The sequence below is a fragment of the Bubalus bubalis genome, chromosome 4 (genome assembly GCF_019923935.1).
Source record: "Bubalus bubalis isolate 160015118507 breed Murrah chromosome 4, NDDB_SH_1, whole genome shotgun sequence".
Classification (NCBI taxonomy): Eukaryota; Metazoa; Chordata; class Mammalia; order Artiodactyla; family Bovidae; genus Bubalus; species Bubalus bubalis.
Genome location: NC_059160.1, coordinates 121,097,439 through 121,124,969, shown reverse-complemented (window position 1 = coordinate 121,124,969; position 27,531 = coordinate 121,097,439). Strand labels below are relative to the sequence as shown.

At 45.5% G+C, this 27,531-nt stretch overlaps 1 protein-coding gene and 1 long non-coding RNA gene across 2 annotated transcripts in view; one reads left to right on the top strand and one right to left on the bottom strand.

The window, feature by feature from the left end:
* Nucleotides 1–5,011: 5,011 nt before the first annotated feature.
* On the bottom strand, nucleotides 5,012–10,851 carry LOC102409646. Its single transcript, XR_003109001.2, has 3 exons — nucleotides 10,743–10,851; nucleotides 8,576–8,604; nucleotides 5,012–5,119 (listed from the first exon to the last, which is right to left on the bottom strand). It is a non-coding gene; the product is annotated as an uncharacterized LOC102409646 (long non-coding RNA).
* Nucleotides 10,043–27,531, top strand: part of ABCB10 (ATP binding cassette subfamily B member 10) — a 32,586-nt gene continuing 15,097 nt past the window's right edge. The window contains exons 1-5 of the mRNA XM_025284479.2: nucleotides 10,043–10,614; nucleotides 20,347–20,547; nucleotides 21,289–21,491; nucleotides 26,328–26,462; nucleotides 27,219–27,365. Of these exons, the coding sequence (XP_025140264.2) occupies nucleotides 10,131–10,614; nucleotides 20,347–20,547; nucleotides 21,289–21,491; nucleotides 26,328–26,462; nucleotides 27,219–27,365 (1,170 nt within the window). The 5' untranslated portion in view covers nucleotides 10,043–10,130. The remainder of the gene's footprint in view (nucleotides 10,615–20,346; nucleotides 20,548–21,288; nucleotides 21,492–26,327; nucleotides 26,463–27,218; nucleotides 27,366–27,531) is intronic.

Sequence of the window (27,531 nt, the reverse complement as noted above, 5' to 3'; positions counted from 1 at the left end):
TTCAATGCTTTACCTTCTTTATGGTCCAACTCTCACATCCATCACTACTGGAAAAACCACAGCTTTGACTATACAGACATTTGTTGGCAAAGTGATGTCTCTGATTTTTAATGAGCTGTCTAGGTTGGTCATAGGTTTCCTTCTAAGCAGCAAGCATCTTTTAATTTCATGGCTACAGTCACCATCTGCAGTGATTTTGGAACCTAAGAAAATGAAATGTGACACTATTTCCACTTTTTCTCCATCTATTTGCCATGAAGTGATAGGACAGGATGCCATGACCTTTGCTTTTTGAATGTTCAATAGATTCAACAGACTAGATCCGTTGAATGACAGAGTGCCTGAAGAACTATAGACAGAGGTTTGTAACACTATACAAGAGGTGGTGACCAAAACCATCCCCAAGAAAAGCAAATGCAAGAAGACAAAGTGGTTGTCTGAGGAGGCCTTACAAGCTGAGAAAAAAAGAGAAGCAAAAGGCAAAGGAGAAAGGGAATGATATACCCAACTGAATGCAGAGTTCCAGAGAACAACAAGGAGAGATAAGAAAGCCTTCTTAAGTGAATAATGCAAAGAACTAGAGGAAAACAATAGAATAGGAAAGACTAGAGATCTCTTTAAGAAAATTGGAGATACCAAGGGAAAGATAGACATGATAAAAGACAAAAATGGCAAGAACCTAACAGAAGCAGAAGATATTAAGAAAAGGTGGCAAGAATACACAGAAGAACTGTACAAAAAAGCTCTAATGACCCAGATAACCACAATTGTGTGATCACTCACCTAGAGCCAGACATCCTTGGAGTGTGAACTAAAGCGGGCCTTAGGAAGCATTACTATGAACAAAGCTAGTAGAGGTGATGGAATTCCAGCTGAGTTATTTCAAATCCTGAAAGATGATGTTATTAAAGTACTGCACTCATGCCAGCAAGTTTGGAAAACTCAGCAGTGGCCACAGCACTGGAAAAGGTCAGTTTTCATTCCAATCCTAAAGAAAGGCAATGCCAAAGAATGTTCAAATTACCATACAGTTGCACTCACTTCACATGCTAACAAGATTATGCTCAAAATCCTTTAAGCTAGGCTTCAGAAGTACGTGAACCGAGAACTTCCAGATGTACAAGCTGGATTTAGAAAAGGCAGAGGAACCAGAGAAAAATTGCCAACACATGCTGGTTTGATATAGTATTTTTAAAATCAGGTGTGTATTGTACAAAGTGGCAGTTCTATTTTTATTGTGTTAGTTTAATACTAATACTATTTTCTTAAGTCTTTTAACATTGTACTGGATTTGATTTGCTGTTAAGAAATTCTCCATTTATATATTGATATTTGTCTGTGTTTTGATTTTGTGGATATCTTTAACAGTAATTATGAATAAAGCTGCTATTCATAATGGCTAATGAATTCCATAAATTGAATTAAGAAACCTATCTTTTTCTATGATTTGATACGAGAATTAATTGCTCTTTAAAAATTTGAAAACAACTTGCCACATTTTCTTTTCTTTTCTTTTGTTCTTTTTTTATTTTGCCATGCTGCCCAGCTTTCAGAATCTGTTTCCCAACCAGGGATTAAACCTGGGCCACAGCAATGAAAGCCCTGAATCCTAACCAGTAGACCACCAGGAACTCCTCCACATTTTTCTTTTAGGTACTCCTTAGTATCTTAAAAATTTTCTTCTTCCTTTATCTCTACATAGATTATCTTTAATTGTTTTCTTTGATTTTTGAATAATGGTGAAAAATCCAAAAGTTACAGAAGGACACTTACCCTTACATACCATTCACGTCTCCCCAGAAGGAATCACTGTTTCTTGTGTATCCTTCCTAACATATTCTGTGAATGTGAGTATAAGTAGCTGTCAGTGTATTTATATTTTTATTTTTTACACAAATATACTATACTACACATGCAGTTCTGCACCTTGCTGTTTTCATCATATATCTTAGGGTATGGGTCCAAACTGGTCCATGCAGACCTGTCTCTACATGGTCTTCCATTGCCTGAATGTACCTCAATTTAATTCATTTAATTAATGTCCTGATGCTGGGCTGAAATTTACAGCCTTGCTATTGTAAACAATACTGTAATAACTGTTTTTGTACACATCATTATTCTAAGTGGCACACCTATTAGAATGGCTAAAATCCAAAACACTGACAACAGCAAATGCTGATGAGGGTATAGAGCAACAGGAACTCTCATTCATTGTTGGTGGGAATGCAGAATGTACAAACACTTTGGCAGGCAGTTGGATGGTTTCTTACAAAACTAAACATACTCTTATGATCCAACAATTGTTCTCCTTTATGTTTACTCCAAGAAATAGAAAACTATGTGCATACGAAAACCTGCCCACAGATGTCTACAGCAGCTTTATTTTTAATTGGCAAAATTGGGAGGCAACCAAGATATCTTTCACTAGGGGGGTGGATAAATAAACTGTGGTACAACCAGGCAATAGAGTGTTAGTAATAAATATAAATGAACTATCAAGCCATGAAAAGACATGAATGAAACTTAAATGCATGTTATAAGTGAAAGAAGCTAATCTGAAAGGCTACATACTACATGATTTCAACTGTATTGTATTCTGGGAAAGGCAAAATTATGAAGACAGTAAAAAGATCAGTGGTTGTTGGAAGCTATAGAGAGAGAGAGAGGGATGAATAGGCAAAGAGTAGAGGATTTTTAGGGCAATGAAAATACTCCCCATGATACTATAACAGTGGATACATGTCACTATACATTTGTCAAACTCACAGGATATATAACACCAAGAATGAACTCTAATGTAAACTATGGGCTTTGCATTATAATGATGTGTCAGTGCAGATTCATCCTTTGTAACAAATGTCCCATCTGGTGGGAATGTGGTGGTAGAGGAGGTTGGGAATGCATGTGGACAAAGGTGGTATATGGGAAACGTTTGTACTTGCCACTCAATTTTGCTGTGAACCTAAAACTTCTCTAGAAAAGAAAGTCCACTTTTGAGGTCATAGGGGAGATATTTCAGGGTTAAAGGACACATACATTTAAGTTTTTAATATATATAATGAGTTTTCCATAAATAGTGCAACAGTTTTCATCAGCATTGCCTATATTTCCACTCACCCTCATCAATACAATGTAATTGAACTTTTTGATCTTTGCTAAATTGGTAATGGACTAGGGTAACTGCTTATCATTTTAATTTTCATGTTTATTATAAATCAGATAGAACATCTTTTTTTTCTTGTATTATGTCTGAGTCACTTGAATTTCCTTTGGGGGTGAAGCATCTGTTCATTTTCTTTCCATATTTTTCAGTTAGGTCTGCATCTAATTTTAGAGTTAGAATCCACAAATTGGAATGGGAGTGATGGTATTGAGATCTTACATTTTGGATCAAAAAAATATAGTCATCATATACCCCATAGTCAACTTTGCATCTTTAAGCATGAGATGAAATTAGAACAGAATGAAAAAAAGTCATAGGGTATGGGTACCTTTTCTATATATCTGGATACAATATCAGCCTCTTAACACAAGAAAAAATACTGTACCTAAATGTTACAAAGAGTATAGAATCAAGTGCACTGTCTACAGTCCTGATCTTTCCTTAGGTCATGCAAGGTTCTTTGTGTAGCCTAAAATCTGGAGAGCTGCTGAACATACTTTTAGTAAAACAAAGTTAAGCATTGTAGCATATGGGATCTGCAAACTGATGGTTTAAAGTAGCCTGAATAATTCAATTGGGTTTTGGGAAGGCCAAAAATGAGGAAATTGACAAATAGTGAGCATCTATTGCAGTATCAAATGAGACACTGACTTTTGTATTACTTTCCTAGAGCTGCTGCTGCTGCTGCTGCTGCTAAGTCACTTCAGTCATGTCTGACTCTGTGCAACCCCATAGACGGCAGCCCACCAGGCTCCCCCATCCCTGGGATTCTCCAGGCAAGAACACTGGAGTGGGTTGCCATTTCCTTCTCCAATGCATGAAAGAGAAAAGTGAAAGTAAAGTTTCTCAGTCATGTCCGACTCTTCGCAACCCCATGGACTGCAGCCCACCAGGCTCCTCCATCCATGGGACTTTCCAGGCAAGAGTACTGGAGTGGGTTGCCATTGCCTTCTCCGTTCCTGCTGCTGCTGCTGCTGCTGCTAAGTCACTTAAGTCGTGTCCGACTCTGTGCGATCCCATAGACTGCAGCCCACCAGGCTCCCCTGTCCCTGGGATTCTCCAGGCAAGAACACTGGAGTGGGTTGCCATTTCCTTCTCCAATGCATGAAAGTGAAAAGTGAAAGTGAAGTTTCTCAGTCATGTCCGACTCTTAGCGACCCCATGGACTGCAGCCTACCAGGCTCCTCCATCCATGGGATTTTCCAGGCATGAGTACTGGAGTGGGTTGCCATTGCCTTCTCCATTCCTAGAGCTACCTTAATACAAAAAAAAAAAAAAAAAAAAGAACTGGATAGCTTAAAACAGATTTACTGTCTCATGGTTCTGGAGGCTAGAAGTCTGAAATTAGGCTTTTTAAGAGCTATGCTCCCTCTGAAATGTGTGAAAGAGTCCCTCCTTGCCTCTTGGCAGCTTCTAGTGACTGGTGGCCATCTCTGGCATTCCCTGGTGTGCCGCCGTGTAACTGCCATATCTGCTTTGTCATCACAGGGCATCTTCCTTGTGGGTCTCTGCTTTGCAGGGCCATCTTCTTATAAGGATACACCACTCCTAATCCAATATGACCTCATCTTTACATCTGCAATAGCTCCATTTCCAAGTAAGATCCCATTCTGAAGTCCTGGGGTTTAGGATTTCAACATACCTTTTATGAAGGGACACAATTTAATCCATAACAACCTTTCACTAGATTATTTTGGTAGAAGGTAAGAGAAGGTGAAAGTCAAAGATTTTGACCCCTTCTTTATCCATAGCATTCAGCCTACCTGAGTCACATGGGCATTGGCTGTAAGCACACAATGAGGAAGAGTTACCAAAAGTTTAGATTTCAGAGGAACTTACAAAGCATTTCTGCCCCTGGTGGATCCTACCCCTTTCCTCGTTTGTGATTCACTGAAGTGCATGCTCCTCCTTCAGTCATCACCCTGCCACCCTGTCCCTGACAGGATGAGCTGCAAGCTGAAGAAAAAAAGAAATGAACTAAGAAAGGTGAAATGACGGCCCCTCCCCCGCCCCCGAAATCAGATTACAGATCAGACTGTAGGCCGGGGACACTTTTGTCCACTTCCTGGGCTATTGTTCCTCCTGCTGTCCACCTTGCCGCCTTTTTAAAAAGACAAGAACCCACAGGTGGAGCTGTCCCTGAAGTAATCTCAACTGATCTCAAGTTTCGACCAAAAGACATCCTTTTTGAATCTGACACCTGTTGGCCACCTAATCTATTAAGAGTCTATTCATCAAAGGCAAGATTTTGCTACTTGGTTCAGTTACCTCTCCACCAAGAGTCCTCTGTCTCACTGTGGGTAGCATTTGAACTTTTGCTTGTTTTCTCAGAATTAATGTGCAGCCTTTCCTTGTTTTCCTGAGGAATTTTGTACTATTAATCCACTCACATCTAAGTGGTTTGTTTTCTTTTTTCCTGAACACATTTTAGAACATTTCTTGCCCTTTTCAGTGGCCAAGGGATTTTATGCTAATTTCTGAAAAGGTAATGAAACGTTATTGTCATTTTTAATTTATTTTGGTTGCGCTAGGTCTTTGTTGCTCTGGTTGGGCTTTCTCTAGTTGTGGCTGTAGGCTTCTCTTATTGTGGCCCGTGGGCTCTAGAGTGCACAGCCTCAGCAGTTGCAGCACAAGGGCTCAGTAGTTATGGTGCCTGGGACTGGCTGTTCTGAGGCATGTGGATTCTTCCAAAACCAAGGATCAAACCCACGTCCCCAGGATTTGCAGGCAGACTCTTAACCACTAGACCACCAGGGAAGGCATATCCTTATTTTAAAATGGGAAATGCATTTTATATATATATATATATACACATATATATATTATTGCCAATATAGTGGATTGACAAAACCATCTGTTCAGGTTTCCTGTAATATCTTACTGAAAAATCCAAACGTTTTGGCCAAACCAATATATTGGACATGTGTGTGTGTGTGTGTATTTAGAGTCAGCAAATCACTAGACCATTCACATATGACCTAAATCAAATACCTTACAATTATACAATGGAAGTGAGAAATAGATTCAAGGGATTAGATCTGATAGACAGAGTGCCTGAAGAACTATGGATGGAGGTTCGTGACATCGTACAGGAGGCAGGGATCAAGACCATCCCCAAGAAAAAGAAATGGAAAAACGCAAAATGGTTGTCTGAGGAGGCCTTACAAATAGCTGAGAAAAGAAGAGAAGTGAAAGCAAAGGAGAAAGGGGAAGATATACCCATTTGAATGCAGAGTGCCAAAGAATAGCAAGGAGAGATAAGAGAGCCTTCCTCAGTGATCAATGCAAAGAAATAGAGGAAAACAATAGAATGAGAAAGACTAGAGATCTCTTCAAGAAAATTAGAGATACCGAGGGAACATTTCATGCAAAGATGGGCACAATAAAGGACAGAAATGGTAAGGACCTAACAGAAGAAGAAGATATTAAGAAGACGTGGCAAGAATACACAGAACTGTACAAAAAAGATCTTCACGACCCAGATAACTACAGTTTGATTATTCACCTAGAGTCAGACATACTGGAATGTGAAGTCAAGTGGGCCTTAGGAAGCATCACTATGAACAAAGCTAGTGGAGGTGATGGAATTCCAGCTGAGCTATTTCAAATCCTAAAAGATGATGCTGTGAAAGTGCTGCATTCAATATGCCAGCAAATTTGGAAAACTCAGCAGTGGCCACAGGACTGGAAAAGGTCAGTTTTCATTCCAATCCCAAAGAAGGGCAATGCCAAAGAATGCTTAAACTACTGCACAATTGCACTCATCTCACCTGCTAGCAATGTTCAAAATTCTCCAACTCAGGCTTCAACAGTACATGAACCGTGAAGTTCCAGATGTTCAGGCTGGATTTAGAAAAGGCAGAGGAACCAGAGATCAAATTGCCAACATGTGTTCGATCATTGAAAAAACAACAGAGTTCCAGAAAAACATCTACTTTTGCTTTATTGACTATGCCAAAGCATTTGCCTGCGTGGATCACAATAAACTGTGGAAAATTCTTCAAGAGATGGGAATACCAGATCACCTGACCTGCCTCCTGAGAAATCTGTATGCAGGTCAAGAAGCAACAGTTAGAACCAGACATGGAACAACAGACTGGTTCCAAATCAGGAAAGGAGCGCATCAAGGCTGTATATTGTCACCCTGCTTATTTAACTTATACGTAGAGTACATCATGAGAAATGCTGGTCTGGAAGACGCACAAGCTGGAATCAAGATTGCTGGGAGAAATATCAACAACCTCAGATATGCAGATGACACCACCCTTATGGCAGAAAGTAAAGAACTAAAGAGCCTCTTGATGAAAATGAAAGAGGAGAGTGAAAAAGTTGGCTTAAAGCTCAATATTCAGAAAACGAAGATCATGGCATCTGGTCCCATCACTGCATGGCAAATAGATGGGGAAACAGTGGAACAGTGGCAGACTTTATTTTTTGGGGCTCCAAAAACACTACAGACGGTGACTGCAGCCATGAAATTAAAAGACGCTTACTCCTTGGAAGGAAAGTTATGACCAACTTAGCATATTAAAAAGCAGAGACATTACTTTGCCAACAAAGGTCCATCTAGTCAAGGCTATGGTTTTTCCAGTAGTCATGTATGGATGTGAGAGTTGGACTACAAGGAAAGTTGAGCACCAAAGAACTGATGCTTTTGAACTGCGGTGTTGGAGAAGACTCTTAAGAGTCCCTTGGACTGCAAGGAGATCCAACCAGTCCATCCTAAAGGAAATCAGTCCTGAATGTTCATTGGAAGGACTGATGTTGAAGCTGAAACTCCTATACTTTGGCCATCTGATGCGAAGAACTGACTCCTTGGAAAAGACCCTGATGCTGGGAAAGATTGAAGGCAGGAGAAGGGGAAGGCAGAGGATGAGATGGTTGGATGGCATCACTGCCTTAATGGACATGAGTGTGAGTAAACTCCGGGAGTTGGTGATGGACAGGGAGGCATGGCATGCTGCAGTCCATGGGGTTGCAAAGATTCAGACATGACTGAGGGACTGAACACTTTTTTTTCTTTTTCTTTTTTTGGTGTGATGACCATATAAGTCCAGATGATCCTTTAGCCAATATTTATTCCCTGCTTCTTTCCCCCACTGTGTTTTTTTTTTTTTTTTTAAGAACTATGGATGTTTTCTCTAGATTCTATGTTAGTAAATAAAAAAAAATCTTCCTCGTATATCATATGATAGGTGGGTGGATTTTTTTCCAAGCATGACAATTTTGTCAAGGATAATTTTCAGATTATCATCTGCCTGATTGTTAGAAGTGCAGACAACACAGAGAGTTATGGTATCTTCATGAGCTACACTTCAGGTATTTTCTTTTTTGACTCCAGACCCCAGAGAGTGCTGGCTGAAAATGTTGGACTTCATTCTGGAGAAGGCAGAAAGAAAAAGCCAGTCTCACCTTTCCCAGACAGCAGCAGCAACAGTTTCCTGGAAAGTAGAAAAGAGAAAAGTAGACGAAGATTAGACTTGAATTAAAATTGTCACTTTTTCTCCCACTGGGAGGTCATTATTTGACTTGATGTGGGGTATGCGGCACTATATCTCCCTTGGTTTCAGAAGTCATCTATCAAAATCTCAGGAGGACTTGCTTATTTATAAATCAGCAGTGTAAGCTTCAGTCACATTACACATTGCAATCTAGAAGGTAGAGGCCAGGGAGAGGCGGTGGGGGTGGAGTGGTGAACTGTGGACAACATGCCCCCCTAGGTTCAAGAGGTTGGAATTTAGAGGATGAAATTTAGAGGATTCCTGTTGTCTTCACAGGATTTAGGGTGGGATTTAATCCTGCATTACCTCTCCATTATGGGTACTTCACCTCAGAAGTCCTACACTCCTTACCTACCAGGGCCCCAGGTAGAGGTAAGTGAGCCCTCTCCTGGGGGCAAAATTTAGGGAAACTCTAAATAGCCCCAGTAATCAAGATAAATGGTATTCTAAAGAAAAAAAAATTTTTGAATACAAATTGCAAACAAAGCTGCTAATTGCTTTATTTTGTAAACAAAACTCTGAGGGCTGGGATCAATGTGAGAGAAAGAGGTGGGCTTGCCCAAGTGCAGGGACAGATCCTTCATTTGAAATTTTGATACATTGTTCATTATGAATTTTTGCCTTAATTTTGATTTTTTAAAAATTTGAACTAAAATATATTTATCTTGATTATTAACCTTTTTATTTCCCTCGAATCCATAAATATTGCAACTGAGGCAATAGTTCACTTTCACTGGCCTCATCCGAGTCCCAGCCTTTAAAACACTGACAGGTCAACAAAAAGCTATCCACTTTTCCTAAAACATTATTCTTACATAAGGACCAGGCCCTAGAGTACGGATGTCAGGGCGTGAAGGCCCCGCGTCCCGGTGGGTTTTGACCCTAATCTGGGCTTTCCGCACTCGGGTATTACACAGCGCGTTCTGCCTGGCCTTACCGGGAGCAGTCAGCCGGTGCAACCGGGCCACCTCCGCTCAATGCACGTCTGTCAACCTTATGAGATGACCCCTCTCCTCTCAGAGCTACCCGAGTTTCACCCTCCGCCAAGCCCGCGAACACCAGTAGCCCGCCGAGGTCAGAAGCCGGGCACGTGTGATCGCTCCTGCGCTCTCCCGCGCGCCGGCGTGACCAGAGGTGCGCGCCGCTCCCAGCTTCTTCTGAGCGGTCCAGGGGCGCGAAATGCACCCCGCGGGGCAGTGCGCAAGCGCGGCAGTCCAAGGCTCTTTCTTCCGCCTCCTCCACCGCGGGGCCGGCGGCGCGCTGGCTCTGGGCCGCCCGGTGGGGGGCGCTGCCGACGGGCGCCGGAGACAGGCGGGGGCCCCCGGGGTGGTCGGGGCCGGACTCGGCGCCCCGGGGCGGGGCCGCGCGGGCGGGGATGGGGCGGGCGCGGGGGCGGCTAACCGGGCGGGCGAGCGGCGGCGAACGGAGGGGGCGGCGGACCGAGGCGCACGGTCGGACGCGGCGCCATGCGCGGTCCCCCGGCTTGGCCGCTGCGACTGCTCCTGAGGCGCGGCGCAGCCGCCCGCTCCCCAGAGACCTGGACGCTGTCGACGCACCCGGCGTTTGCGAGGCCTGGGGGCGTGGAGCCCGCGCCGCTCGCGGGTGGCTGGGCCGCGCGAGCCCCGCGGCGGTGGACGGGCGGGGGTCCCGGCGGCCCCGCGGGCGGCGCGGGCCTGGCGCGGCTCCTGGCGCTCTGGTCGCGGCACCCCGGGCTGTCTAGGTGCTGGGCGCTCGCCGGGCCCGTCGCCCCCAGGCTCCCGCGCTCCGCGCTCCCTGGCTGCTCGACCTTGGTCGCGCGGGCCGCGGGAGAGGCTTGGCGGCGCGGGCCGGCCTTGCCTGCGGCCGCGGCGACTCCCGGTCACGACCCGCTGCTGCGGCCCGCGGCGGCCAGGCGCTCGGAGGCGCAGAAGCTCCTGAGCCTGGCGCAGCCCGAGCGCCGGAGGCTGGCAGGTAGGGCCCTCCTCTCGGTCACCGGCGACCTTACCCGTGCGAGGTCCGGGGCCGGCGAGAGGGGCACTGAGGGGGCGGCAGGGGGCCTGGGGCCATTGCAATCGGTGAAGAGGACAGGGTGGTTTTACCTGGGTGTCCTCCCTGGGGGTACGGACGGAGCGCGCCTGCTGTGGCGGTGTGGATCCGCAGGTGCGCGGACAAGGTGTAACATATTATGCAAGTGGAGAGGCATCTCCTTATTACAGTGGTCAAGTCTGTTTCGCTTTTACTTTGCCAGCGTTCTCAAGTGACCTGGGTTGTTTGTTTGTTTTTACCCTTTTGTAAAATTAATCGTATACTCTAGTAAACTTATTTTGTAATATGCCCTTGCGCTAAAAAAAAAAAAACCACATACACATTATTTGCCTCAGGTTAATTTCTTAAGCAGCCAACATTATTTTTACTCCGTGAAGCAAAACGATGTAAACCTGTCAGGTTTGTCCCGTTTTTGCCTCACTGAGTGGTAGGCAGGAAGTTACTAAGCTCTTCAGAAGAGTCAGCACTGGCTATGGTCAGTGATCGGTAAACTCTAGAAGGGTTGAGAAACTGCAGATCACAACCCAACTAAGTCTTAACTGAGTAATTTTAGAAAGTAAAAATGAATATTTTTAGAAACAAAATTCAGATTTTGTATAGTCTCATTTTTAGCCATAAATGGAGAAATGTTTAAATGCAAAGTCCTTGTAAGATCTAAACGGTTTTGAGGTTTCTCCAAATCTTCACTTCTTTTAATAAATATTGAGTCTTGTGTGCTAGGCCCTTGGGTTTCATTGATGAGCAGAAGAAAACCTGGTTCTTGCTCCTGCTGGGGCTTGCAGTTTAGTAGGGGAGAGGCATTAATGAAAAGATCATATGACTAGAGATAAAACTGCAGGTTTGATGAGGGTTGGGAAAGAGGGCTTGTAATGTTCTTAGACTTGAAGCAGGTGAGAATCCCACATTTTTTGTTACAAATCTGTTGCTTTAGGAAGGATAGTCCTAGAGAGTGATCTGTGATATAGGGCAGGCTGGTGTGGTAGAGGAGGGCAACAGAGTGGGAACATTTTACCTCTCACTGACTTTTACAGCTTAGTGGGTTCTTGGTATTACGGAGGTATAAAGAGAATGATGTCACTTGGTTGTGCGTGTATTTTTGATGGAAAAATTTTTTCCTTGTTTCTCTTTTGAAAGAAAAACTTGAGACTAGGAGTTCTCATTGGACTATGAGCTTCTTGGGTAAAGAGCTGTGTCTGCTTCATCTTTCTGTGTCTAGTCCTTAGCGTGTGTGTGGCACAGAATAGGGCACAGAGTGCCTTCAAAGAAGGAATAAGTGATGGTCCGACCAGGCCCAGGTGGAAACCTGAGTTTAGAAACCCTGAGCACTGCAGGGTGTGTTCATCATCTTCATATGTAATTAAAAATAAGTGTAGGAAATCCAGTTTTGTTTCTGAAATTTTAGATGTCAAGGAAGTTTTTAGGTATCAGGCTCAGGCTCTGTGGCACCCACGCATTCTGGCCATGATAGGTGGCCCAACCCTGCCTCTCCGCATGGTCACGCTCCTTGTAGCTTTGTACCTGTTCCCACATGTCCTGTCTGTTAGCCTGCTCAGAAGACAGCCTTTAAGGAAGCAAGAGCTGTACCTCCTTTTATTTTAAGAAGGGGAGCTAGTTAGATTTGCTGCCTTGAATAAGTGTGAATGTATAATTTGAGGGAGTAAGTCTTGGATTGGTACACTAATTTTTTCCCACCTTTCAAACAAATAATCTGTCTGCAATGCAGGAGACCCCAGTTTGATCCCTGGGATGGGAAGATCCCCTGGAGAAGGGAAAGGCTACCCACTCCAGTATTCTGGCCTGGAGAATTCCTTGGACTGTATAGTCCATGGGGTCACAAAGAGTCAGATAGGACTGAGTGACTTTCACTTTCACAACAAAATATATACATATTGTATTTAACATGATGAAAGCTCCTTATAAGGACATAGGGTTGCCTCAAAAGACAATATACTATTGTCTATATACTATGTTGCAGCCACTCTGAATGTTGACATTTGTAAGATTAAGAGAACGTTGAGGGGGATCACCATTAATTGGTAACTTATCCTTGTAGGAGCAGCCTTAGGTGTTGGCCCATCTCTTTGCAATGCTGGAAACGAGCACGTGTGTGTGTGTGTGTGTGTGTGTGTGTGTGTTTACTTTAAATCAAGAGGCTGAAAAACTGAATTGAAGAGAAGGAATTCCAATGTTTGTTAATTTTTAGAGAAAGGAATACAAAAATTCTTCTTCAGAAATTTAACTATATGATTGAATAGCAGTGTTTTCATCTGTGTTCTGCAGTTTGCTGAACATGCTGCCTTAACTGTGTGATCAGAAAGCTTTGATCTTAAGTGATTTGTATCAGAAACTTTAAGAACAGGGTCTGCCGTCTGAGACGCCTGTAGGTATCTGCTGAAGACTGTCATGTCCATCTCTCTTCTGAAGGAACCACAGTCCTTGATGCGCCCCTTGGCCCTTACTCCCTGTGTCTCACTTTGTGTTGGAATTTGTAGATATCTTCCAACAGCTGTGGCCTACAAGGTTGCTCTGCAGTCATTTTTCACTGATAATTTGTCTTATCGTCTTGGTCACAGGAGTCTTAAAAGATGAAGGAGCTCACTGAAGAGCCCCTGTGGCTGATGGGATAAGAGGTAACTGGTCCGAGCTGTGCTCCCAGTCTGGCAGATAGAAGAGGCTGCTGGGGCGTCCAGTGAGTGGGAGGGTGGGAGCACCGTGCATGGAGTTGGGAGCTAGGAGTGAGCCCAGGGCCTGAGGGGGTAGTGGGATGACAATGATGGAGAGTCTTGGTGCAGTGGGCACCACGGAGATTGTCTTGTTCATAATTCCCAGGTGGAAAGAAAGAAAGTGAAAGTCACTCAGTTCTGTCTGACTCTTTGTGACCCCATGGACTGTCCATGGAGTTCTTTAGGCCAGAATACTGGAGTGGGTAGCCTTTCCCTTCTCCAAGGGATCTTCCCAACCCAGAGATTGAACCCAGGTCTCCTGGGTTGCAGGCAGATTCTTTACCAGCTGAGCCACAAGGGAAGTCCAAGAATACTGGAGTGGGTAGCCTATCCCTTCGCCAGCAGATCTTCCTGACCCAGATCTCCTGCGTTGCAGGCAGATTCTTTACCAACTGAGCTATCAGGGAATATCAATATCCCAAGTGGGTCACTGGTCAAATGTGGAAGTTGCATGTCCAGCCCTCCACCCCCAAGCTGTTCACTGAAACACGGATAAGGACTTGTGTGGTTTGAGATGAGGACAGTTCTTAGAACCTGATGGCCGCCAGGAGCTTTTGCTACATTCATAGTTGAATATTACAGAGCTAGACCGTTAAGTGACCAGTATGAAGACACTGAGGAAGCCAGTGGAGGTGGTAAGCAAGGAGAGGGCGAGGCACGCTTAGGATGGCTCATCCAGCAGCCCGGGTCGGGAGTGAACAGTTCTTACAGGGACAGTGCTGGTGGCGCAGTGAGGCTGAACCTCGGGAACAAAATTGATCCAGAAAGCCTGCAAGTGTATTTGCTTCGGAAATAACCACATTTCAGAGAAAACCTGAACATCCTATAGCTGTGCTGTGAAACGTGCTAGTCGGAATTGATTCAAGAGTGAAATACCAGATATTGAAGGGACTTAGTATGGGGAAAAAATGTGAATTTTCTTTACGTTTTAATGTTCATTGATGACTAATACTTTGGATATATTGGTCAAATAAAATATGTTATTAAATTAATATTACCTGTTTCTTTTTAATGTGGCAACTAGAAGATTTTAAGTTCTATGGGCAGCTCGCATGGCATGTGTGCTGGACAGAAGTGCCAGTCGCGGGCAGCCCCATTGTGGTTACTGCGGCACAGATGCCAGGTCTGTCACTTGCACTCTGGCCTTGCCCAGACCTTTGTCTCCAGGTCACTCCACAGCCTCAGAGGCTTTCTCAGCGCTCCACTTCCTGCTGACTGTCGGCCCTTTCTACCTCTTGCCTTGTCCAGCTTAGCTCCTTGCCATGCTCCTTCACTTCAGCCTCTCACCTGCCCGGGCCCTCTACTCCTGTGTTCTCTGTGGACACTGAAAACTCCTTTCCTCCTCTGTCCCTCCTCTCAGAGAGTGGGACACAGCTGGCAGGGGCACTGGTCAGTCCTGACTACTTGCGGTGCCAGCTGTAATATAGATACTGTGTGTGTGTGCTCAGTCGTGTCTGACTCTTTGCGACCCTATGGACTGTAGCCCACCAAGCTCCTCTGTCCATGAGATTTTCCAGGCAAGAATATTGCAGTGGGTTGCCATTTCCTTTGCCAGGGGATCGTCCAACCCAGGGATCTCCCAGTGGCAGGTGGATTCTTTACCACTAGCTCAAGCTAGGAAGCCTAGTATGTTGATAGATAATAGTGGATACTTATCATTGACTTAGCTTCCCTGGTGGCTCAGATGGTAAAGCGTCTGCCTGCAATGCAGAAGACCTGGGTTCGATCCCTGGGTCGGGAAGATGCCCTGGAGAAGGAAATGGCAACCCACTCCAGTATTCTTGCCTGCAAAATTCCATGGACCGAGGAGCCTGGTAGGCTACAGTCCATGGGGTTGCAAAGAGTTGGACATGACTGAGCAACTTCACTTCACTTCATCGTTGACTGGATACTGACACTGGGATGGAGGCATCATGTTTGTGTGTCATTTCTCACATTTCCTTGAGGAAAAGGTTATTTTTATTGCCACCTTCTAGATGAATAAACTGAGGTGCATTGAGTTTGAATGACTCAGTCGAGGTCAGACAGCTAGATGACAGAGCTAGGGCACTGATCCTGTCAGTCCCAACTTCAGAACTCCCCACATCTCCCCAAATCTCAGGTCCTGTGGAGTCTAGCTCTTAAAAATGCCTGCATTCATTGTCACCATCCTATCCCCGCTGCCCCTCCTCCCCACTTCACCTTAGTTCCCCTCTTGCCTGGAGCAGGGCAGCCTCAGGTCCTTTCATTTCACTCTACAGCCGGAGTGAGTCATTTAAAATACCGTCTCGGGAACACATGTATACCTGTGGTGGATTCATTTCGATATTTGGCAAAACTAACACAATATTGTAAAGTTTAAAAATAAAATAAAATAAAATACCGTCTCGCTACCCAGCCTGAGGCCCCGTTAGGCCTGCCTTGCTGCGGCAGCCCTGTTCTCTGAGGGCCTGGAACCTCTTACCTTTTCTCGGCACCACAGTCCCCACCCCAGCATTATCCAGCAGTGGCAGCCTTTCTGCTCCCTGGCTGGCCTCACCCTCCCCAGCAGAGGTCCCTGCTGTTTTCTCAGCTTGGTTGTGGGAAGATGAAGAAGACAGATTTTTGTCTCGGAATGTGGTTCTGCAGTAGATGAACTGGGTGACCTTGTGCAAGCTCCCTCTAAGTGCTTGAGTTTTTCTCTGGAAAATGAGGATGGTGAGAGCATTGTTGGAGGAGACAGTGCATAGCAAATGCTTCAGATAATGGTGGGTAGTTAGTGCCTTAGTCCATGAGTGACATGGGGCTTGCTGCACCTGCCTAGCTCCGTGGGCAGATGAGTCCTTAAAATCGCTGTCCTGTGTCTTAACGGTGGTAGACAGGCTGTACAACCTTTGCCGCCCCGAGACCTGCCGGTCCAGGACCTGGGTACTGGCCACAGCCCTTCTCCGAGCAGCCTGCCTTTCAGGTTTTCCTTCTTTCTTTTCAAGGAGATTGCTCTCATTCTTTGAATGCCATGACTAGATAGACTTAGGGTAACAGAAAAATGCTTGAAAACACTTGTCAAGAGACAGTAACAGTCAAGCAAGGAAGAGGAGTAAGCAAATGCTGAATGAACCATGGGAAAAGATGGAGACTATCTAGAAGGATTGTGGTTTACTTGGCTCATTGGGTCTGGGGAAGAATCAGGGATGATAGTTGTGGTGCAAATACATGATTCATGAATGTCAGAGATGGTGGTGTGTAGTAAAAGCTTAACATAAATCCAGCTAACCCAAAGCAGAAATTTTTTTTTACTTTGTATACATTTAACTTGCAGAAGATCCAACAAGTCCATCCTAAAGGAAATCAGTCCCAAACATTCATTAGAAGGACTGATGCTGAAGCTGAAACTCCAGTACTTTGGCCACCTGATGCAAAGAACTGACTCATTTAAAAAGACCCTGATGCTGGGAAAGATTGTAGGTGGGAGGAGAAGGGGACGACCGAGGGTGAGATGGTTGGATGGCATCACCGACTTAATGGACATGATTTTGAGTAAACTCCAGGAGTTGGTGATGTACAGGGAGGCCTGACGTGCTGCAGTCCATGGGACTGCAAAGAGTCGGACATGACTGAGCGACTGAACTAAACTGAACTTGTAGAAGAAAGAGGCAAATGGCGATAATAATTTTTTTTTATTTAAAGGGGAGATCCTGAAACGATTTTTTTTAAGGTTGATTATTTTGGCTTTGCTGGATCTTTGTTCCTGCAAGTGGGCTTTCTCTAGTTTCCGCAAGCGGGGCTACAGTCTAATTGTGGCGCAAGGACTTCTCCTCACAGTGGCTTCTTGTTGTGGAACACAGACTCCAGGCTTCGGCAGTTGTGGCATGTGGGTTTAGTTGCCTTGCTGCATGTGGAATTCGTTTCCCGACCAGGGATCAAACCCATGTCACCTGCATTGGCAGGTGGATTCTTAACCACTGGACCACCAGGAAGTCCCTGGAACAAATTTTAATTCGGCCAAATTCCTTTCTCTGTAATCATTATCATTACTATGTAAGAACTAGTGTGTGTTCATGCTGTACAGGCTCTTATTTGGAATCATAACTGAATTTGAAAATGAGAGGCGGGAGGGAGAGATGAACCCTGGTAGCACTTTGCATATCCGTTACACTTATGGAAGTATTTGCCAAAGGGAAGAAACAGACTAGAGAAACTACCTGCTGATGACAGATGAAACAGGTCTTCCGGGTTAATTCCTGGGTTGCCAGGACACTGGTTTCTGTGGCCGTGCCCTGCAGAACCTGAGCTACACATGCTCCCAGGACCCTTGGGCTTTCAGTCCTCTGAGCACAGTTATCAGGAACACAAAATTTTGAAACAAGATCCTGAGTCTTACAGTAAGATAAAATGGCACTTGGCCAGGTTCATATTATGCAGTCGGGCATGTGGGTTTCCTGGCTCCTGTAAAGGAGTCATTTCCACACGGACTTTCTGAGCTACCAGATCTTATATTTCTCTTTAGGCTGTTATTGAACTTTTACATGCTTTTCTCCATCCTTTGCCAAAGTTCAGTTTGTTCATTCATCCAGCCAGTATTTATTGAGCTTATACTATATGCCTATCCCTGTAGGCAGTCAGGATATAACAGTGAACAAAATAGAAATCTTTTCTCCTAATGGAAAGATACAGTAGATAAGTGAAACTTCCCAAAGGCTGGGAAATGGCGGAAAGAGAATGAAAGGTGTGTCGGGGTTTGTATTATAGATGGGGTTGCAGAGCAGGCCTCCTTTGAGGGGAGGTGTTAGAAGACCCCCCAGGAGGGAGAGAGTATGGGCAGTATTCCTGACTTAACAAGCTCATATTTCTCCTAGAGCTGTTTGCCAGCTGAACTACCGATTGGCAGAGTTTGCTCTTAACTCTTTGTATTAAGGTTTTGTAAAAGTGAAGTCTTTCACTGAAGTGTTAGCTTTAGGCAAGACATAGAGAAGCTATTTGCAGGGTGTTGGGAGCACCCATCCCCCACACTGTGTCCACTTAGGGTCTTTGCCATTGACTGATCAGTGATGGTGCTAGCAGTGGGGAGGGGGTGGTCAGGAGAGACAGAGGGCGCCCCGGGAGGACTGAACTTGGAAGGTTCACAGTGGCATACATATGCACCCTGCCCCAGTCACCTGGTGCCACTCTGCAGAAGGAATCTGTTACTTGTTTGTTACTTCCCTGGAGATGTTTTGTGCACGCGTGCATGCTAAGTCACTTCAGTCACGTCTTTGCAACCCTGTGGACCGTAGCCCACTAGGCTCTTCTGCCCATGGGATTCTTCAGGCAAGAATACTGGAGTGGGTTGCCATGCCCTCCACCAGGGGATTTTTCTGATCCAGGGATCGAACCTGTGTCTCTTATGTCTTCTGCATTGGCAGGTGGATTCTTTACCACTAGCGCTGCCTGGGAAGTTCTTTGGCCATGGCTCAGCTGTAAACGTAAACATGTGGATGTATGTGTTTATTTTTGAAAGGTCATTGGGTGTGTCAGTTTAGGGCCTCCAACAAGCAGATGTCAGAACAGAATTAGATGTACAAGAGATCTCCTGAGGGGAACACATGTGAGAGATAAGGCCAAAGGAAGTAGGAGTAGGTGGGCAGAGCCTTTGGTCACAATGCAGGTCTGAAACCATGATCCTCCTTGAAAGCTTCTATTTACTTTCTTAAACTGGATGCCAGTGGAGAGGTACCAGGTGTACATTCCAGACATAAGAATTTCTAGGGTTGTTTTGTGCCTACATGAACTTAAGAACCAACTAGCAAAAAAGCCCCACAAACATTTGTGTCCTCGGCTTTTCTTGATAACAGTGTGTCTTAGTGGATTGCCTCATGTTGCTTTCCATAGAGTCACCTCATTGTTTTTAATGACTGCATAATATGTATAAAATACATGTTCCATGATTGATTTAACTTTTCTTCACTAAGGAATGTTTGGAGTATTTTGAATCTTTTGTTGGTATAAGCAATGCCTTAATGAACACCCTTGAGTGTACCTTTTTTTGCATACACATGTGGGAGTGTACCTACACGTTAGAGATAGAATTGGTGGACGAAAGGGAGTGTGCAGTTACATTTTGACCGGTAGGATGTCATCACCTTCCACTGCGACTGTACCAGTTTGCATAGCTACTAACAGTGTAAATGCTGCTTCCTTGCAGCTTCACTAACAGGGTGTTGTCAAACTCTGAGCTTTGCCAATCCAGTAGATGAAAAATGATACATCTTTGTGGTTAAATTTGCATTCCTTATTATGAATGTAGTTATCTGTGACACATGCTGTTCATAATTGGATTTTCTCAATACTTTTTTTCTGAAAGGATTCTGTGCCTTTGTCTTTTTTTAAGGAGTGTGAACAGTTGTGTTCTTGCATATTTTTATAATCGTGGTGATACTCTGGTATTTTATTTCCCAAAGCAGTCATATTAAGAAGGAAGGTATCACATACGTGGTAGATGCCCATACCTGCTTTCCATAGCCTACAGTCTTGTGAAATATTAGGCATAATCAAGAGCTTTACCTGCATAGTTTGATCTTCAAGCTAAGATACAGTTAGATGCCAAGGAGTAACTACATATAGCATGAATGTAGGAAAAATGTCATCTGAGTTGAACCCCTAGATCAAGAGGCAGGAGGGAGACCAGAGTGGATTTTTGTGGTTAGCTCTCAGTTACTGCGGGGGAAGAAGAGAGGAACAGACCAGGGTGAAGCCAGGTCGTCTGGTCTGGATACTTGGGTAGGATCAGTGCCCTCTACAGACACCCTGCCTGATATGGCCCCAGAACCAGATCTGGCTCTCCTCTTTAGTCAGGGGTCCAGGAGCTAAAGGGAGGAGACTCCCAGCCTCTGAGCATCACACGCTCTGAAAAGTGTATTCGGGAAAGAAGCTGATGAACTCAGCGCCCTGTTCCTTGGGCAAAGCACCGATGAACCGGAAAGTTGCTTGTGTTTTCCAGCTGCAGTTGGGTTTCTGGCAGTGTCCAGTGTCATCACCATGTCCGCCCCCTTCTTCCTGGGGAAGATCATTGACGTCATCTACACAAACCCCTCTGCAGACTGCAGCTCCAGCCTGACTCGCCTGTGCCTGGCGCTCGGAGGCGTGTTCCTGTGCGGTGCAGCAGCCAATGCCGTCCGTGTCTACCTCATGCAGACGTCAGGTGCTGGGACCCTGCTCCTGGGCGGCCTGGGTGGGACGGGTCTCGTGGGCTCCCTGTGCTCTAGCCCCGCCCCCCAGGCTGGGGATCGTGGTAGACAAGGGACTCTGTGCTCACCCCTCCTCTCCCAGCATTAGAGCTCAGTTGCCTGTGTGTCTCCAGGAGTTTGGGTGGTGGTGTGCAGCCACTGAGCTGCCCGTGCCGGGCAGCCCCTGCACGTGGCGTCGGGTGATGCTGCTCAGTATCTCTGTGTGTTACCTGGACACGCTTTCTGTCCCTTCCCTCTCTCCATCCCCGCTGAGCTGCCCGCGCGTGCAGCCAGTGCACTTGGTGTTGGGTGATGCTGCTCAGGGTTGCTGTGAGGCCTGTTAGTTGATAGGCAGTGACACCACCATGGTGACAGAGCCTGGAACACCCGACTCCACGTCGATGGCTGGCCGTTTAGCTGATAAAATGCTCTGTAGATAATTAACCAGTTCTTGACATTTGAAAGTTCAATCCAGGAAAGGATTGTGAAAGAGAAGCAGAATTCGCTTGTGAGAAGTTAGTGTGATAAAACTGTAGACTGCATTGTTGATCACTGTGCTCTGTCATCGGCCCCACGGTCTGTGGTCACAACGGGGAGCTCTGCGCTGGCCAGCAGCACATGCGCGTGGCTGTGTCTGGTCTCCCACCAGGCCATTACCTGGGCAGCTGCGGGTGTGCAGCTGAGCCCCCACTGATGCAGCTTCTTTTGCCTTGCAGGTCAGCGCATTGTGAATAGGTTGAGGGCTTCACTCTTCTCCTCAGTGCTGAAGCAGGAGGTGGCTTTCTTTGACAAGACACGCACAGGAGAACTGATCAACCGTCTGTCCGCAGACGCAGCCCTCCTGGGGCGCTCAGTGACGGAGAACCTCTCAGATGGGCTCAGGGCTGGAGCGCAGGCCTCTGTTGGCATCGGCATGATGGTACGTCCCTCAGCTGCTGTGTCCCGTCCGTGCACCCTGGCAGGGTGAGCCGCACTCCTGTGAGCTGTGCTCAGTACTGTGCCGAGGCATTGGGGACCCGGGGCAATTGCCTTGTTGTTGGCACCTGAACCTTCACTTCTTATCTGGAGAACAGACTGTAGCTTTTACAAAAGCCCTGTTGCCTGGGTTCTAAGAACACGTGAGGGTGGGAATGAGCCCAGATAGGAAGAGCCCTGGGTGCTGAGTGCTGGACTGAGGAAGAGCACTAGTCTGTCAGTTTGTCCAGCCATCTGTCCTCAGAGGCAGGAAACTGCTACTGTCAGTCATCTCTACAGGACCAGAGGGTTGTTCCCTGTCCTCCTCCTGTCAGGAGCAGGATGGGCTCCCTCTGCACAGACAGGCAGCTCTGCAATCATTTACCCTCTCCACCCATCACATCTGTTTCTCCTTAGCTGGGGACTGGAGCCCCTCACATCTGCTTGCCTCCATTCGTACCAGGTGTCTGAAGACACACCTTCTCCTGTGCTCTGGCCGGGAGAAACGTAGTGCAGGCCACGTGTGCAACTTAAAGTTTCTAGTTATTGTTGTTGTTCAGTCGCCAAGCAGTGTCTGACTCTTTGTGACCCCAGTACATGGACTGCAGTACACCAAGCCTCGCTGTCCCTCACCATCTCCCAGAGTTTGCCCAAGTTCATATCCATTGAATCAGTGATGCCATCCAACCGTCTCATCCTCTGTCACCCCCCTTCCCTCCTGCCTTCAATCTTTCCCAGCACCAGAGTCTTTTCCAGTGAGTTGGCCACAGTATTCACATCAGGTGGCCAAAGTATTGCAGCATCAGCTTCAGCATCAGTCCTTCCAATGAATACTCAGAGTTGATTTCCTTTAGGATGGACTGGTTGGATCTCCTTGCAGTCCACAGGACTCTCAAGAGTCTTCTCCAGCACCACAGTTCAAAAGCATCAATTCTTCAGTGTTCTACCTTCTTTACAGTCCAACTTTCACATCCATATATGACTACTGGGAAGACCATACATACCCTTGACTATATGGACCTTTATATATAAAGTGATATCTATGCTTTTTAATATACTGTCTAGGTTTGTCATAACTTTCCTGCCAAGAAGCAATTGTCTTCTAATTTCATGACTGCAGTCACCATCCTCAGTGATTTCAGAGCCCAAGAAGAGGAAATATGTCACTGCTTCCACCTTTCCCCCTTTTATTGGCCATGAAATGATGGGACTGGATGCCATGATCTTAGGTTCTTTTTAATATAGAGTTTTAAGCCTGCTTTTTCATTCTCTTCTTTCACCCTCATCAAGAGGCTCTTTTAATTCCTCGCTTTCTGCCATTAAAGTGGTATCATCTGCATATCTGAAGTTGTTGATATTTCTCTAGTAGCCACATTTCAAAAAGGAAAAAGAGGAAATTCAATAGCAGTCTAGTGGTTAAGACTTCAACGTTTCACAGCTGAGGGCCTAGGTTCAATCCTGCAAGCTGTGTGGAGTAGCCAAAACAGTTTTTTAATAAAACAGAAAGGTGAAATGAGATTAATTTAGATAATAATTTTACTTAACTCAATATAAACAAAGTATTATCAATTCAACATGTATTTAATATAAAAATTATTAATAAAATATTTTTCATATTCAGTTCAGTTCAGTCGCTCAGTCGTGTCTGACTCTTTGCCACCCCATGAATCATAGCACGCCAGGCCTCCCTGTCCATCACCAACTCCCGGAGTTCACTCAGACTCACATCCATCGAGTCAATGATGCCATCCAGCCATCTCCTCCTCTGTCGTCCCCTTCTGCTCCTGCCCCCAATCTCTCCCAGCGTCAGAGTCTTTTCCAATGAGTCAACTCTTCCCATGAGGTGGCCAAAGTACTGGAGTTTCAGCTTTAGCATCAGTCCTTCCAAAGAAATCCCAGGGCTGATCTCCTTCAGAATGGACTGGTTGGATCTTCTTGCAGTCCAAGGGACTCTCAAGAGTCTTCTCCAACACCACAGTTCAAAAGCATCAATTCTTCAGTGCTCAGCCTTCTTCACAGTCCAACTCTCACATCCATACATGACCACTGGAAAAACCATAGCCTTGACTAGACAGACCTTTGTTGAATCCTAATTTGAAAAATGTCTCTATATTGAAGAGCAGAGACATTTTTCATATTAGGATTCTAAAATATACTGTATACTTTATACTTACAGAACATCTAAGTCTGGAGGCTTTCATTGGAAATAATCAATATTTAGATTTTGTAAAATTTGTGGTTGAAAAGCATACACCAAAATCTCCAGACATACTTAAACCTTTATTGGTAACTGAATAGAAATGGAATATCAGGTTTTAAAATTTAATTTTCGTTAAGGCTAAAATTTAAAGTGTAGTTCCCTAGCACACTGACCACCTCTCAGGTGACCAGTAGCCATCAATGCTGTCATCTTGGTGCAGTTCTAGACCCTAGAATGAGGACTGTGGCTGATTTTTCCTCATAGGTGGAAAGGCTGAAGTTTCTGACCAGTGTCCCAGAGAGCATTCAGTCCGAAGCAGAAGGCTGTGTTGCCAGAGTGAGCCTGTAAGCTCTACCATACAGAATGGAAGACAGCTTTGAAATCTTGTGTACACTCAGCCAAGAGAGAAACAAAGCTCTGGGAGAAGGCCCTCCTGTACTAAATAAAGCACGGTTTCCAGATATTAATAGTCTGGGGCTCAGGAAGAGTAGCAGTTGAAGGACAGGGCATCAGAGGGGGCCTGTCTCAGTACCTTGAGCTGCATAACAGTACCACGAGTTGGGGCCCAAACAGCAGAAGTGTATTTCCCACAGATCTGGACTCTGGGAGTCCAAGGTCGAGGTGCTGACAAAGTAGGTTCATTCTGAGGCCTCTTCCCGTGGCTTGCATGCAGCCACCCTCTCACTGCGAGCTCTGTTCACGTGGCCTTTCGCCTGTGCTTGTGTGGAGAGAGCTGGCTACTCTCTTAAAAAGACAGGATCAGGGCCCTCACCCTTATAACCGCATTTTACCTTAATTCCTTCCTTAGAGGCTCCATCCACATCCAGCCCCGTGGGGGTGTAAGGCCTGTGAGTTCTGGGGGGACACAGATGCTCAGCTGGAGAAGGCAACGGCAGCCCACTCGAGTACTCTTGGCTGGCAAATCTCATGGATGGAAGAGCCTGGTATGCTGCAGTTCATGGGGTTGCTAGGAGTCAGACATGACTGAGCGACTTCACTTTCACTTTTCACTTTCATGCATTGGAGAAGGAAATGGCCACCCACTCCAGTGTTCTTGCCTGGAGAATCCCAGGGACGGGGGAGCCTGGTGGGCTGCCATCTATGGGGTCGCACAGAGTTGGACACGACTGAAGCGACGCAGCAGCAGCAGCAGCAGCAGATGCTCAGCTTATAGCAGGGCCTCGTGAGGATGCATGCCCTGGGATCTGGCCTTTAGCTCTGGAGGGACTGACATATTCATTCTTTCTCACGGGTCCCTGGACCCGACTATGGTAAGCCTGCTTCCAAGAACCTAATGATGTCTGTACCATACTGTCAGTTTAGTAGTTTACATGTGGGGTCTTCCTCCCACCATTGAGATGTGTGTTCCTGATTCTGCAGCACTCCTTTCTGTGACAGCACCTGCCTCATCCTTCAGAAGGTTATCTCTAAGCATGGAACTGGAGCACAGGGAGGGAGGGTCCTGAGACCATCCCCAGGCTCAGGGACAGCAAGGGGTGTTCCTGCCCTGCCGTGCAGACAGCTTGCCTGGGCTGTGTTGTGTTCAGACCTACTCGATTGCCTCGCTGCTCCACCTGTGTCCTGCAGGCCACTGACACCCCAGTGCCTGCTTGTCTGTTCAGGGTGGCCCGTCCCCAGAGGTCAAGGTACTGAGCTCATTGTTGCCTCAGAGCCTCAAGACCACAGGGCACTCCAGGCTTTCTGTCTCACCTGTTTTCTCTCTGACTCCCACCTCCCTCTCCCCTTAGATGAAACTCCCCGTGAGTCAGTTACCTCCCAGCTGCCTAGGACAGTGTCTGCTGCCTGTAGACCTTAGGTACTCAGTTGTTAAATGAGTAAATAAGTGAATGATTGCTTGATCCATCCTTCACTTTACATTTCAGTCTGCAGCTTTCCCCCAGCATTTTAGGAGAGTCTTACACTGATGATACTATTTTATAATGAATAATGATGCTAATACCATTTAAAATATAATCGCCTAATTGCAGGGTTGGCTATAGGAAAACCCTATTGTGTTACTTACTCTTTGGGCAACTCCAGTTGTTAGGAGACTCCTTTTGTTGGTTGAGTCCAGATCCATTTGCCTGAGATTCCAGTCCTGTGAGCCACAGAAACAGCTCTAACTTGGTTGTCACTCCTCAGCAAGTCCTCCTTCAACTTTGTGGGGATTTTTGGTCTTGCTGCCATCTGAGTCATCTCAGGGAGACATTGCTCTGGTTGTTGAGAATCCTTGATGCAGACTTGAGTACAGAACTCCTGGTGTGGTCTGGCCAGTGTGGAGCAGAAGGGGTCTCCTTCCTCCGTCCGCACCGCTCTGTTGAGCAGTGTGGTCTGATTTGCCTAGCACTGGCCCAGCCTTGCGCCGGTAGTGGTACAGCATCGCAGGGCAAAGGGGCTTCACAGCCTCAGAGGCCGGCTGTCACGTTACTCCCGCATGGCGGCTGAATATTCGTGGGGCTTTGTGAAGACCGAGAATGTCTGAAAAGTTCTACCAAACAGCACCTTTAGGCCTACCTATTAATTGAAACATACACATGTTTACAGTGGGCAGTGAGAGTATCTTGCTACTGTGTAACACGTATGTTTTGGGTTTTTTGACAGTTTTTTGTCTCCCCTAAACTGGCCACTTTTGTTTTGAGCGTGGTGCCTCCAGTATCCATCATCGCTGTGCTTTATGGCCGATACCTACGGAAACTGACCAAAGTCACTCAGGACTCCCTGGCACAAGCCACTCAGGTAAAGGCCCCTCCCTGGTGTGGTCTCCACTTGGATGAACTCAGAGCCAGGTTATTGGTGGGCAGACCCTAAGGAATGTGTTTAACCTTTCCAAAAAGTACGTCCTTTTCCTCGTGTTAGCCCTGCAGATCCTAGAACCCAAAGTACTCTGCCTTCTAGACTCGATTTCTACCCACACCTCAGCACTGATCCCACTTAACTACATCATATGAACTTGTATCACTGTTTTTTATAGGATGAAAAGGCTAATCATATTCTGAAAATAGTTGTTCTGGATGATACTCTATCCTTTATTAACTAATAAATGTAGCTTTGTAGTGCTGCCCTTGTAATGCTGTCCAGTTTTGTCTTTTTTAAAAATTAAAAATAATCATTATATTTTTGTTATAAAAACCATGCATATTTATGAAAATAAAATTTTGAGAAATATAAGGAGGAAAAAAATGCATAGTCCTAGCTCTGAATGAATGTTATTAAAATTTTGGAGTCTATTTTTATCTTATCTTTCTCACTGCATAAAAATATATTTATTTATCTACCAACCTTCTCACTTATTTTTCTATCTACCTATATATATGATGTGTGTATGTATAGATACATATTTGTTTCCAAAAGCAGGATTCTTCACATACTCTGCTTTGTAGTCTGTTTTTTACTTAGTTGCATATGACAAGCAGCTTTATGTTGATGGTATCTTAAATGTGAGAACCACATTTTAATTTTGCCTCCCCTGAAATGTTTGTATTATTCTCCCAGCTAGCTGAGGAACGTATTGGAAACATAAGAACTGTTCGAGCTTTTGGGAAAGAAATGACTGAAATAGAGAAATACACCAGTAAAGTGGACCATGTGATGCAGTTAGCAAGGAAAGAGGCATTTGCTCGGGCTGGCTTCTTTGGAGCAGTAAGTTGATTATTTTGGAAAGAATGAAAAGTGTAGATGTTGAGATCAGGAGAGATTTTTATTCTGTGGCTCTTGCCATACATAGAAAATACTTCTCTTCTCTCTCAAGACTAAGAATTACCATTCTTAAAAATATTTTTGTGAAGGAGGGGGAAAACAAGTAAAT